Source organism: Crocodylus porosus, unplaced genomic scaffold (genome assembly GCF_001723895.1).
Source record: "Crocodylus porosus isolate Cpor-Errol unplaced genomic scaffold, CroPor_comp1, whole genome shotgun sequence".
Lineage (NCBI taxonomy): Eukaryota > Metazoa > Chordata > Crocodylia > Crocodylidae > Crocodylus > Crocodylus porosus.
Window position 1 is genome coordinate 150,682,354 of NW_017728886.1, and position 14,396 is coordinate 150,696,749.

At 40.3% G+C, this 14,396-nt stretch overlaps 1 protein-coding gene across 2 annotated transcripts in view; it reads right to left on the minus strand.

Moving 5' to 3' along the window:
- The window catches only part of TXNDC5 (thioredoxin domain containing 5), a 38,999-nt gene that overhangs the window by 9,114 nt on the left and 15,489 nt on the right, over positions 1–14,396 (minus strand). For both annotated transcript variants that reach the window (XM_019543064.1, XM_019543073.1), the window contains 5 exons: positions 13,422–13,518; positions 8,656–8,771; positions 6,276–6,362; positions 2,853–2,993; positions 352–434 (listed from right to left, as the gene is read on the minus strand). In XM_019543064.1, the coding sequence (XP_019398609.1) occupies positions 352–434; positions 2,853–2,993; positions 6,276–6,362; positions 8,656–8,771; positions 13,422–13,518 (524 nt within the window). The remainder of the gene's footprint in view (positions 1–351; positions 435–2,852; positions 2,994–6,275; positions 6,363–8,655; positions 8,772–13,421; positions 13,519–14,396) is intronic.

Consider the following 14,396-nt stretch of genomic DNA (forward strand, 5'->3'; position numbering starts at 1 on the left):
CTGCTTAAATCAAATCAAGGCATCTTTGGATGGTAAGTCTTCAAGGACATTTCACAGCCTAAATCTCCCCATGTCTGCAGGAGCCTGGCTTTGATTCAGGCAAGCAGCAAGGCCTGTTTTGTCAAGCTTTTCTTGGAGACCACTGTCAAGAAGTGGGTTGTAGTTTACTTAGTACTCTTCCCTGTTATTTAATGGTAAGGTTTAATTTGTCTAAGTTTTGTGTAGCATTTAAGATATAATACGTTTTATTTACCTACTTCAATTTACACTGGAGTGCAAGAACCCAAAACAAATAATGAATAAAAAGCTAATAATCAATCATTCAAAACCACCATTTATAAATCTGCTTACCACGGAGCGTAGAACTTAATAAAGGTGACCCCCTTTGCAACAGTTTGGTCAAAGTCTTTTTCAGAGAGAGACAGGACTGTAGGCTGTGAAGAAAGAGACAAAAGCCAAACCTTAAAACTGGCTAAATCCTCTAAATTTCTGAAATATGTTATAGAAAAATTCACCAAAGTGCCACTGTTAGTATGTCTAGTCAGTATATCTGCTATGTACAATTATCAGGATCTACTCCTTCTATAACTTAACTATTTTCTCTCCATTTATATGCTAAGGAAAGAAATACTATGTGGTCAGTGTTGCTCGTTGTAGAAATAAAGTGTCCCCATAGGTACCTTTACAGTATCTGAATGGCATAGTGCTTAGTAATTGAAAATCCCTCTTCATTTTTCTACATTTTCATTCATCTACTCATTAAAAATCTCTCATGCCTGTTTAAAGCAGATATCGTAGCCACACAGGTAATATCTTCAACAGCAGCTCTCTTTCCACTAATTTGTTACATTATGTGATTAAACACTGATTTTTTTACCAGAAACAAACATTTCACGCTGGATTTTCGGTAAATGGTATGAGTGGTGGGACAAAATGGCAGTAACATTTTGCTTACGTGCAGATTTGGTATGTTGGGTCATCACAGAGAATTACACCAAGTAAGCAAAACTTCTGCTCTAAAACTCGTGTGTAGGAAGGGGAAGGCTTCTAGTGAAATACAAAGGTTATTCTGTCAGTAGTAACAAAATCCACTTTCTAGAGAAGCCTCAAATTACAACCAGGAAAATTAAAATAAAGGAGAGAATTGACTCTGCCACCCATACTACTTTTACTGCAATAAACGATAAAACATTAATGCAATCCATGAGATCTAAACTGAAAGTTCACTACAAGAAGTGTCCAAACCTAATCAACCTTGTAGATGATCTCCCGAGGTCCCGTCCAGCCCTAATGTCTATGAAATCTATGCCTAAGGAGAGCATAGGTAATATTTAGATACTTAAGTCACAAAGAGTAATCCTAAACAATTCTGTTCAGCAGCCACAAAACCATTTAGGTGCTTAAGTCCCTGGCGCATTACATTTAAAACATGATTAACCTGTTGATAACATCTTAAATGGCATAGTGGCCTTAAATAGTAACCTGGCCCCACACTCAGGTTAATTTATGGCTGGTACTTGCTGGTACAGGGGGAGCCTGGGATCACGATCCTGGGCTCTGCCCACTTTAGCAAGTAAAGCACAACTAGGATCTACTCCCCAGCTCCAAAACTCTGTGCGCAAAACTTTACTCTAGTGTTAACTATTTTAGTTTAGCAGTGGCTATATAGCTTCTAACATGCGACATGGCGTGGCATGGCAGGAAGCATGACTGTTGAGATCACAGATCAGATCACACCTTTAAGTTAATGTTTGCTAGGGGCCTTAGATTCACAAAGCACCTCCAATATGGTCTGAAAATATCTACAGAGTTGCTACATATGACACATAGGTCGCACAAAGCAAAATTTATCTACTGTATTATGTCAAAGTATTTTTTACTGGAGAGAACTTACCTAAAAATTCGATAAAAACTTTTATCTATGCATTACAAGAGGCAAAACAAATTTCTCATTTAGTTTCTCTACTCGTTTAGAACAGATACTGATCAAAACATCCTTCAAAACTGCAGATAGTTGTTAGGATGATGCTATGACTCAAGTGACCTCTATTTTAATTTTGACCACCTCCACATTGTGACAAGCCTAAACTACTAATTTATATTTTCCTTTGTAATTCTTTTACTTTTGCCAGTCTTGGAGCTTCTTCCTTCCCTTCCTATATATACAGTATCCTTTTTCTTCAGCTGCTCTATTTCTATCTTTTCCCTTTTTCAGCTCAGAATGCCATTTGTGACATTCATCTCAACAGCTACCAAATGTGATGTCACAAAGCCTGATAAAATGAGCAAAGCAGCAAGAAGTTTCAAAGATCAAACATGAAGATCATATTGTAAAGCTAAACAACTTATCGCAACAATTATGACATGTTAGTTACTTATTATTACTATTATTCTTCAAAGTTTTCCAACTCCTCTGGTTAGTAAAGGCATCATGAATGCTTACGGTTATATAAGCTATTCAATAACTGCTACACTAAAATAGTTAACAGTAGACTAAAGTTTTGCACACAAAAAATTTGGTCCAATTTACAATTTAAGTTTTTGTTTATAGATTGTTAAATGTTATTAAGAAGAATGTTAAAATTAAAATCTTGACATGGTATGGTAGAGCTAGAAAACAAACAAAACCCTGCACATGGTAGTCGCATAGAGACATAGTTATGGGGTGTTAAAGCAATTTTAGTTATTTAGTTAGTCATGCAGTCTACGTTAGCCCAGGGTAAAATAATTAAGAGATTTACAGGCAATGTTATGGTTTTAAGAGAATATTATACTATTATTTTAGCCATCAAACCCTATGGGACAGAAGGAGATCTGTTCTTTATGTATCTTTATGGCATACCGGCACTTACATCAACATGGATGGGTCCTGGAGGCTGCTGTGGACCTTCAGGTGGTTTATCAGCAGCTGGTGCCTTCTTGGAGTTCTGTAGTTGGGAATCTACATATTCCTTTAAGGAATCCAGATCTCTCTTTCCTTTATACTGGTCAGCCTAAAATTAATCAAGTCATTTGTGAAACTACAGATTGTCAGTTTAATATTACCAAAAGTTTTTCTTTAATTAAAAAAGGTAAATATAGGTTTCCCTTGCTTTATGCAGGTTCTGTCTGCAAATTCACTCTTATGCTATGACCCTTTTTATACCAAAAATTCATTGTATGCAAGGTAAATTCACTCTTACGCGATCAGTGTGGTGGAAGCCCGCGGTCAGCTGCTTTGTGTGGTGCACTGTGAGAGGGACACACACCAAAATATAGTCTCCGGTGTGGATCTGTGCTCCTTGCTTGTTGTCTGCGACGTGTTTTTGTAGTTGCCATCCCCACTATGGCTTCTAAGTGTCACACTAGCTTATTTCCTACCCTTCTACCTGGTCCATCAATGAAGCTTTCATCACCTTCTCTTCACACCAACTAAACATTCACCACCACCCCATGCCTGTGTGTACTGTCTGCTGTTGGTGAGTACCAAAATTGTCTTGTAAAAGTGGTAGAAATGAGTCTGGGGGTCAGTACAGTTGAGGTCTTGGAACATATCCCTATTTGTTACATTGTAAAGTGGGTTCCCTTTACATGAATTCAAGTTATGCACCATTTTCCAGGAATGCATGTACAGCAAAAAACAAGGGAAACCTGTATGAAGAAATGCCTGTATTCTGCATGCTCATAACAAAAACTCTAATTAATCTATAAACCTACCTGTGAGGCTTCAGAATTGCCATGGACTCCTTCCCTTGTGCTTCAGAGCACCTGACTGTTCATTTAAAAGAACCACTACTTTAAAAAAATAGATGCCTAGAGCCAACCATGAAATTAGAAACACAGCTTTAGACATTTTTTTCCTTCAAAATTCACTTCAGTTGTTAAGAAAATAAAAAGAACAATAGGATTTCAACTTCCATCCTGGTCCAAACTGTTGTCATCACTGTGGTTAAATCTAATACTTTGGCATGGCTAAAAGAAAAAAACAAGTGGTTTTGAGAGGTGCGTCATGATGTTCAATCATGACTGCCTCTGCACTTTGCCTGGAAGTGCCCTTATTGAAGTTAGTTCTGGGAGCGCTGGGGTTCAGCTAGAAGTCATAAAGGGAAGACAAACTCTGACCTGCTTGCAACAAAGACAAAAGAAGTGATCTTAACATTAGGAGTGTTAGCTCCAGTTCTGAAACTCTACCAGAAGCCCACACCCTGATTTGGTACAGATATAGTTAGATCTAAGAGCCACAGTACTGGTTCAAACACCTCCTCCAGTCACAGGTCTTTTAAGAATCCTAAATGACAAGGATCAGAACTCTTCTGCAGCATTTGTGGTTTCAGGCCCAACCCCTGAAATGACTGGCTCCACCTTGGCTCTTGAGTGCCAACCGACAGTAGGGGGCAATACTTGTCAGAAGCTCTTTTATGGAGCTGCAGTATTCAGTTCTGGATCTTGGATCTCAGTATCAGCCTCAGCAGGTGTTTGGCTCTGAAAAGTCTTGGATTTGGAACACCTATTGAAGTGTGTGTGTGTGTGTGTGTCTGTGTGTGTCTGTGTGTGTCTGTGTGTGTGTGTGAGAGAGACAGACAGACAGACAGACAGAATGCTTCCTTAGTCTTTTCCTGTCTTTTGGATCCCTTCTGGTCTAAATTATAAGGGGAGATCAAATAAAATGGACCTGGAAAGTCTGTACCTGCTTATTCCGTTCCATTTCAGCAGAGCAGAAATCATACCCATTCTACCTCCACCACTTTATTCCCTCTTTTCAAGAGCAGTGATGCAGGACCAGATTTCAATTATGAGGAAAAGGATGATGCTGTTAGACATAACAATGCTAAACCTCTCTTAATGGACAGCATCATAACCACCTTTCTTCCACATGGGACAGCTATAAATGATTCCAAGAGCTGGTAGGTCACAACTGCTGAAGGTTTTACTTATGCTGCATTTGTCCACGAAAGAATGTCTAATACTGAGACATGAAAGTCCAGCACAAGAGACCATCATATATGTTGCTAATAATATCACCAGAAATCTTTAGGTCACTGTTATTTCACCAGAGGTGGCTCCTCTTTATCAAACACAACAACAAGAAGTTAGTTCTTTTTCTTGTTTCATCTTTTCTCCTAGCACCTGGTTTTGGAAGTAGCTGGACAGTCCAAAGGAATCAGAGCAACTTCATTCTCATTAATGGAGAAATCCAAGACATAGACCCATATTGTCAAGAAAACCTACTCTGAAGCAACCTCAGCTTGTTAACATGCAGGAGAGTCCTGAAAAGATACCACTTTTTTGGAAACCACCTCATGTATGGAGCATCAGCCATACATCAGCATTAAGCAGCTGAAAGGGATTTTGGAGAGTCAGCCATGTTCCCACTGGTCAACAGCTTTCAGGCCACATCCAAGTAAGGACACAGGGACTTGAGTCCAAAATTATGATCCAAAAATCTCTTGCTCAGTGGCTACCTAGCTCTGGGAATTCCTAGGTGTACTAAGTCCCTCTCTGTTTGATGTAGAAGTGAAACTATGCAGAAAAGAAAGCAAGATTCATGGGGCCACAAAAAGAAGGATCATTAATCAGCCTCGGGGATAGTTCTAGATTCTGGTCCCTGCTCCCTAGACCATTATTTCATCCAATGAGTGTTTGAATGAAAATAAAAATACTACTTAACGCAAGGCTTATTTGCTGCTGGCCAAGTACACTGCTTCTTCAGATTCACTCTTGCCATTTCCCTAACTTCTCCAGAGTCATCTTTACATTTTTTTCAATTAAGGGAAAGAAAATAAGTCAACTGGGGCCACAAGATTCAATCTCAGCTTTGTAAGGAGGAATACACGTGGCCTCAACAGGCACTGCTCTGCTGGATGAGTTGGCCACTACTCACACATTATTCTGCCAAAGTAATCTACTCAGGAGGAGGTACACAGCTTTTTACCATGACTATTTCATCAGTACTTTCAGACACTTAATAGCACGTATGGATAAAATGAAAACACTCAAAGACACACAGAATTCTCACACGAATTGGTGTATTCTGAGGTATCTGTCTCTGGATCACAAACATGCTATTGCTTTCGTTATTTGCAGAACAGGTACTCCATTTGAAGCTTTATGTGTGGTCCAAACAAGTTCACATCCGACACAAACTGACCTGTCTGCATCTCCATCTTTCTCTCTCTTGCAATGGAGCTTTCAAATAAGCCAGCTTAAAATCTCCTCCCAACTTGACAACACAAACCACCCACGTACTTTACAATGGAAAAAAAGATGTTGATCACATGCTGAATTTGCAGACTCACCTTTTCACCATTTGTAAACCAGAGGAGGGTGGGATATCCTCGAACTTGGTTCTCAGAGCAGACTTCAGAATGCTGAGTACAATCAACCTGAAGTTTAAAATAATTAAAATCATTTACATTCATAAAATAAAATCAAGTGTTTTCATACTCAACTTCATATCCCTGAAATTTGGTATCTTACAATATATACCAACAGAAACCCATGGCTTGTCAGAAGATAAAAAAATGCAAGTCTTGTCTTGAAAGTCTGTCAGTGTTCCACAGTATCCCTCAAGTTGATTTAGGGAGAGTATGGGCAGAAGCACAGAAGAACAAAAGGTCTATCATTACCTGCTCTCATTAAAACAATTGCTCAGGCTTTGCAGAATGAAAAATATAACCCAGGCAGTAAAAGCACACAAAGCTCAGATGTAAGAACTTTAAGGCTTAATTTTCAGCACATGGATTTCCTGGCTCACCCCTTTTTAGGAAATTGGAGCTGTCTTTGAAATCAGAAATTACATCAAGTTCTAGCAACTTGATTTTAATACGAGGGAAATTCCACATGCTAGTAAAGCGACTTTACGGCAAGTTCAACTGTAATTTTGCCAAAAGCCAATCTATTAGGAAACTGACTTAGAAATATGATCCACGATTCAACATCTGCTTGAGACAGCACACTGAAGTTAACATTAGGAATTATTTGTCACAGGTCGCTGAAAACAAAGTGAGGTCAACCCCAAAGACTGCACACAATCTAGTCACAAGGTGGTAGTGCTACTGAACATTCTTCATCTGGATTACATGTCGGTCTTGCTTCAACCTATGTCAAGGTCATGTTTCCCCCTTACTTAGAGAATTACTTTCTTAGATAAAATATAGTCTCAGCTCAAAAATGTCATGATATCCAATAAAACAAAACTGGCTAGACATAAGACAAAATGTCTTGCTTTTATCAAGGAACAAATGCCAGAATACTGCTCAGTGCAAGACCACTAAACTTTTGGAAAGCACTAGATTTTCTAACTGAATGAAAACACAATGGGTAACTTTTTAGCAAGATAGTTAAGCCAAGTAAGGCCTGTCCCTAGTTATTTCCCCCACCCCACAACCTTTTTGTCCCGATAGGTCAAGCAGGGGTTCCAGGCATGCTATTTACATTGATGCATTTGATACAGAACAAAACATTTGATACAGAACAAAAAAGCCAAAATCCTCTGGTACTTTTGTACTCAGAAATCAAAATTGTGTTTACATTTCTAAGGAGAAGTTATTCTGACCTACAGGACCCTAAAACCTACTCTTCCAAATTTAAAGAATTTTTCAAAATCATTTCAAATAAGGAGAAGCTAACATTACCAGTAACAACCCAAAACGCTACTGAGATAGCGAAAGGAGAGACTACTTATTGCCCCTCTGTAGCATTCACAATGTCAGTAGCAGTTTCACTTATAAATTAGTGCCATCTATCTACTAACAATTTAAACCTTTAAAGAGGTTAAGAATTTAAAAGGTAGCCATTATTTTCCATTGGATAGCCTGGAGGGACTGAGACTGTTAAGCCACCAGGACTTTAAGCATGGGTCAGCAAATAAAGCAAGTAACTGCAATTGCCAGACCACCTGCATACCTCTGCACAGAAGTCACGCCAGGTAAAAGTAACAAGCTCCCATGGTTAATACACCACAGAATCTGGTTATCATCCCTAAGGAAAACAGTAAAGCAAGGTAAGATATCAGTTTTTAAGATGGAAGACCCTCAGAAAGCTTAAAACAGTTTTGTGGGGTGAAGAAAACAGAAAAAAGCTCTTCACAGTTTCATAGTTGTTAGGGGCTGGAAGGAACCTTACAAATCATCAGGTCTAGCCCCCCCTGCACTTGGGCAGGAAAGACTGCTGGGGTCAGATGATTAAGGGCTTTATTAGATCTAAGATTTACCTTGGTGTAGAGAACAGAGGGACAATAATTTTTACTCCTCAAAATAAATCTTAGCTATTTATCAAGCATTGGCAACAGACAAATGCAACATAATAGAAAGCAAACTATACATATTCCTCCCAACACCTACATTTCTTGACCTTTATATTTTTGCTTCTCTACAACACACAGGGAGTTGTTGTTTATATAATTTCCGGTAAGTTTTTGTTTAAAATGAATAATCCTGACAATTTAGAACTGTCCTTCTCTTCAAAACAAACATTAATGGGTATATACATGGATATATGCAAGAAAAATATCAAGTTCAAAGTTAAAATGGATCTATGAAGGTAGACTGACTTACCAAGGGCTAAACAAAAAATAAAGGAAGACTTAAGAGTGTTCACAATGAATTACATTATACTTGGCCAATATATTAGTCCAAATGATGTGTAATTTCTGTTTGGTAAGAGCTTTCCACCTACCTTGCCAACTTTGACAATGTCAGAATGTTCAAAGACTGACGCCAGCTGTTCCCAGGTTGGGGCCAAGGCCTTGCAATGGCCACACCAAGGGGCAAAGAACTTGATAAAGTGATTGCCTTTAAAAAAAAAAAAAAAAAGACAGATTCAATTCTCATGTACCTGAAACACTGAGCTATACACCACCGATTAGGAACATATCAAGGTATTTCCAAATGAAATGAGGGGTATGCTGAAAATATAATGGTAAGGATAAAAGACTGATATTATTTTAAATACTGCCTGTTTAAATTTGCATTCACCTTTGAATGTCTCAGATTAAACACAACCAACGAAAGCAGCCATTATTGTTTCAATATTCTATCCAAAGTGTTTTATTCACCTACCCATCTTCACCAAAACTAACCTCTCCACATACAAATCAGTGAAGTCGAAGGGTTATTAAAAGCCTATTATTCTTATTGTAATAAGTCACATGGCTGACCTGCGTAACTCAAAAGTGGAAATCAACAAAAGGGAGAAAGAAATTAAGTAAAATAGCATAATTTCAGAAGAGGGTTTAACATTAAGCACATTTCTAAAATAAGACCATCATATAGCTATTTCACTGATTATTTAACTTGCTCCTCATTCCTTATCATGTTCCTCATATATTCCTGTCTACGTTTATCTAATTCACAAACATAATCTCTTTGGCAAAGGGATTTTTAACACTGTGCAGGGCATCAGACAACCTACATCTAATGGTCTATTGAAAAGGTACAATAACTATTCCATGGTAACTAAATGAAGGAAGGCCCACAAAAGACAAGTTTTTGCTTCAGATCTACAGAGTTTAACAGGCAGAGAAAAAGATTAATGAGGCAAAAGAAAATAAATTGCTGGCACCAATTTTTTGACTGGAATTACTGCCTCCATTTTTACTCAATTATTAGCCCCAGCATTATTTCATGGCTTAGTTTCTTAACCAAGTACCACATAAATAAGAACATAACAAGTATGGAATCTATTGACTCAGTCCTGTGGTTTTTAATCTCTGATTAACCTTTCAATTGGCGAGCAGGCCCATAACTTCTACAGGGTGTGTCATACATCAAGACCACCAGCCTTTTCTGATGTGGTCTAAACATTAGCTACTGGACATTCTGCGCTACAGAATAATCAGCATCCCAAAGAAGGGGCCAACGTAACTTGGGTTATGACACTAACAGCAGTGGCAGGCCTGACACAGGAGAATGTTGTCCCAGAGGGAGACAGGGTTCAGGACTGCATGCTAGGTCTAAGAAGTGACCAAGGGAGCCCAATCTGGCTTTCCATGCCCCAACTCTGGAGCTGAGGGAGTTCCTGTCCCACATGACAGCCACAGAGAACAGGGTAGATCCTGGGGCCTGAGAAGTCTGGCTTCGCTCTCTTTTGTGGCCACCTTCTACCACTGCTACTTAAAAATAATTTCATAAGACAAGACCAAACCAAAACCCAACAAAACAGACGTGTGTAGCCACACAACTTGGTCGCTACTGAATTTTAAAGGTCAGTTGTAGAAAATGGCTAAAAAATGGCTGTAGGAATCTTTTATAATGGTAAAAATTAGAAAATATAAATATAAAGATCTTTACCAACTCACCCTATAAACTTAATAGCAAACTTTTCGTGACCAAAGGGAAGAGATACTTCCAAGGTTCAATGATCAGAGCATGTTTGCAAATGCCAATGCTTAAAGTGAGAGCTGTCCCTAGAAGTTTGCAGGGCCTAGGACATATCAGCACGTGTGGAGCCAGGGGGTGGCGAGCTGCCGGAGTGCAAGGCTGAGGGTGGGAGTTGGTGAGCAACCAGAGCACGGAGCAGGGAAGTGGGTGGCAAGAGGCTGCAGTACGGAGCCAACCGTGTGCAGCAGCCACCCCAACTTACCCCACCCAGAGACAGCCCTGCTTAGGGTTTAAAAAATACCCACATCCAATTTAAAGATGGTTAAAAGCAAGTTTTGATACTGACAGTGGTCATATAAGTTGTCAGCACCCTCTAAAAAAGGCTCAAGGTGAAGTTACACGTTACATTTAGATCATACCGTGGGTATTTAAAATGCAAGAGTCTGCACGTTGAAGTGTGTTAACTTGTGCTAAGTGCCCTCTGAGCATCTCAAAGTTATGCCACTTCAGGTACGGGTTAACGAGCAATTTTCAGTCTGCCAGTATCCCAGGATGCCCCTCCACCCCACACCCAGAGCAGGGATAGAGCCCAGGTCTGGCTCCTTGCTGTGCCCCTGCTCTCCAGTCCTCAAGAGGCAGGTGAGATATGTGCAGGCAAGAAACTGTATTAATCCTTAACGTGTGACTGTCCACAGCAAGCTTGAACTTGAACACGACTTAACTTTCCACAGATTTAGTACAGTCTAAGGTAAGGGTAATGTGTAACTTCACCCTCAGAGAAGAATTCTTGATACAGTTCTTTTTTTTATTAAGCCACCCCTACAGAGAAGCATTTTAGGAAACCAGAAAGTGGGAGACTTAAGTTTGGATGACGCAATCTGTAGAGCCATCTGGAAATTCTTTCAATTTAATCAACACAGATCACTTTTAAAAGTACTAGCAGCTGTCTTGTCAGTGGTGTTACATAGGCACAAGAACAAAAAACAGACTAAACTGTGACCCTTCAGAAATGCTATCTAGGGAAAGGACTGCTATCATATGTGGATCTACTGGTGTCACCTATTAAGTATGCTCAACACTTCCCACTTTAAAGCTGGCTACAGCTTTACTAAATTAACCATTTGGAGTGAAACTTTCCATGCTGGATGTTCTTTGTTGAGCTCAAGAGAGCTCAGCTGTCTCTGAGAATAAGGGGAAAATACCTTGTTTTGCCCATATGCTCTTGAAACCTTTTCTTTGAAATGCTGTACAGCAGCGACTAGAAATTTAGCAATAGCTGGGCCTTTGTGTCAAGGGATGTGCTTTTTCTCAGCATCACAAACACCTTAACAAACTTGGCCACATAATAGGCTTTGGAAAGGGTAGCGGTGAAGAGGGAGTTTCTGTACACTGAAGAGACTTATTAGAGTAGGGGTCAGCAACATTTTTGGGCAGAGCACCAAAAAAATCCACAACCTTGATTTGTAAGGTGCTGGTGTGCTGGGGTGGACAGCAGGGGAGCTGCAAGTGGCCAATTCTTGTTGTGGTAGTGCAGCTCTGGCACCTTCCCCGGGGCACACATGCCAAGCAAAATAGCTTCGCACGCCACGCTTGTGCAAACATGCTGGGGGTTGCCTACCACTATATTAGAGCTTACCAGTAAAAGTTAAAGATTCAATCTTCACTAAGCCTTTTAACCTTTTACAACTTCCAGTGCTGACCAGACTGTGTGAGATGCTCCAGCCAAGGGCTATGAGGTCAAGGAATGGCTAATCCTATAAGCATGGGTGTCAAACTCATCATGCCCCAAGGGCTATGAGATGAGTGGCACTGGGCCAGTCCTCAGGCCGAATCAAGCCTGTGGATGGGCCCTGCATGCTGGATCCAGCTTGTGAGCCCAGTTCAGTGCAGTGCCACCAAAAGCATATACCCTGCACTGGCCTGGAGCATAGAATGTATCCCTGAGTGTCACCCACAGTGTGCACCAGAGCTGCCCCACACTACTCATGCAGGATATGGGTCTGGTATGGCCAGTGGTGCAGAAATCCAATCCAAGACCCATGGATGGCACCAGGGGCCAAATGTCAGGAATCCATAGGCTGGATATTTGACATACCTGCTATAAAGGCTTCTCACAGATGCTCTGGGATGGGGACCAGAACTGCATGGCTGAATCATGACCAATGCTGCTCTAGCAAAAGCTAAAATGTAAACTCTTGCACAGCCATCAATGAACTGACAGCAGCTGTTGACTACTCAGCCATAAGCTATTGCCAATTCTGCAACAGCTATGAAGGAGTTAACATTGTAGCCTGAACCCTGAAGAGTGAACTCCACCCCCGCCCTCACTAAGGCCAGCAGGGGAAGAAGCACAACAGCCAATTTACAACATCTCCATGCTACCATTCCAGCTTAGAAAATCAGCTTCCCCGCTTAAGACATGCACCTGAATTTTTTAGGGCTGCTTTCGGTGGGGGAGAAAGGTACACAGAGTATGAAAGTAAATATGGGATTTTGGAATCAGTGGTTTGGTAGGGCAGACTGAGGGGAACTGTGTGTGTAGACAGGGAGAAGAGTGACTGATATCTAGCCCTGTGAGCTTGTGGAAGATACAGGATGGAGAGGCTGAGATCAGGTAAAGAGGTGAGAAAACTGGAGTAGAACTAGAAACCTAGATTAATGAATCAAAAAGGGAGAGGGTGGAGAGACAGAACTGACAAGGAACTGGGTTGCATAGGGAGACTGACTGGTTGGGGAAAAAACATAAGGTGGAGCTGAAAAAATAAGGGTGAATGAGGAGCCCCGCAGGAATCAGTTTGCAGAAAAATGGAATCAAATCAAAAGGCAACTAGGAGAGGAACAAGGTGCAGACTGAGCAAAGGGGCCAGGGTGCAGAGCCTTGACAACTTCTAGCATTTTGACTGCTTCACTTTGTCATCTGAACCCATTCTTTTAATGTAGTTGCATGTGCTATAATAAAAGTGATCAGTTTTGTAAGCAATATGTAGTGCTCTCTTTTAACTTCTTATAGATTTGGGGTGAAAAGATGGGAGGAACCTGAGTTTAAAAATTAATCTCCCTGTTGGAGACTTTTCTAAGTGAAAGCCTACCTTGGTTACAGCTACAGAAAATCAATTAAATTACCTTCTGCTACATGCATCTTGAAGTTGCCTGCTGAGAGTTCATACAGTCCTTGTTTAGGTTCAGGGTCTTTTGGTGGTTCCAGGTCAGATTCTTGTTCCTATTAAAAAAAGAAATAAAATGAGTGCCATTTCTGCCTTATACATCAAATGTACAATGATTGAACTGCACACCTCAAGTAGATCTCTCACTTACATAGTGCTCTGTCTATAATACTGCTGCATGGTAGAATAAACTGATCTATAATCCCTATTTAAGTTTTTCAAATTCCCCAAATGTTTCCAAATTCAGCTTTATACTTGATACATCTTAATAAATAGTATTCAAAATTAGTGTATCTAATCTATTATACAGAAAGCAACTATCACCATTACCAGGATAACTGCACTTCAGACCATCCTGGCCTCTGGAAGTGTACCCTGCCACTGTCCCCTCCCCAGCAGACCTCTGGCCTCCAGCTGTCACTTGGCTCAAGGTGGAATCACGGGGTTCTTGCTCCCAGACTGGGCCTTGGCTACAGTCCCTTGTCCTTCTACTCCAATTACCTCAACAAATCTAGCCTTGGCTTGGACCCTGTGCTTTTATTCCCTGAGAAGCAATGACAATGGTAGTCAGTGAAGAGACAGCTTCTTTAAAAGCAAAGTTTTTCAATTTATCACAGAAAACATTTCAGAAAAAGTACAACTTAAAAATAATAAATCAGCCTTTGTATGCATGTCTGCTTTTCCCTGGATCTGGAAGGGAGCAACTCCTTCAAATGCTTTCACAGAGCCAGTCTTTCAGCCTTGTCTCCATGTCAAATCTCACTAAAGACTAACTTACTTTCTTTTCCTTAGGTCCCCTTTACACATGCAGGTAAAGGCACAATGGAATCCAATGTGTGACTTGCAAAATCACACCCACAGGAGGTGTGATTGTAGGATCATGCATTATAGATTTCATAGTTTTCATAGATATTAGGGCTGGAAGGGACCTCGG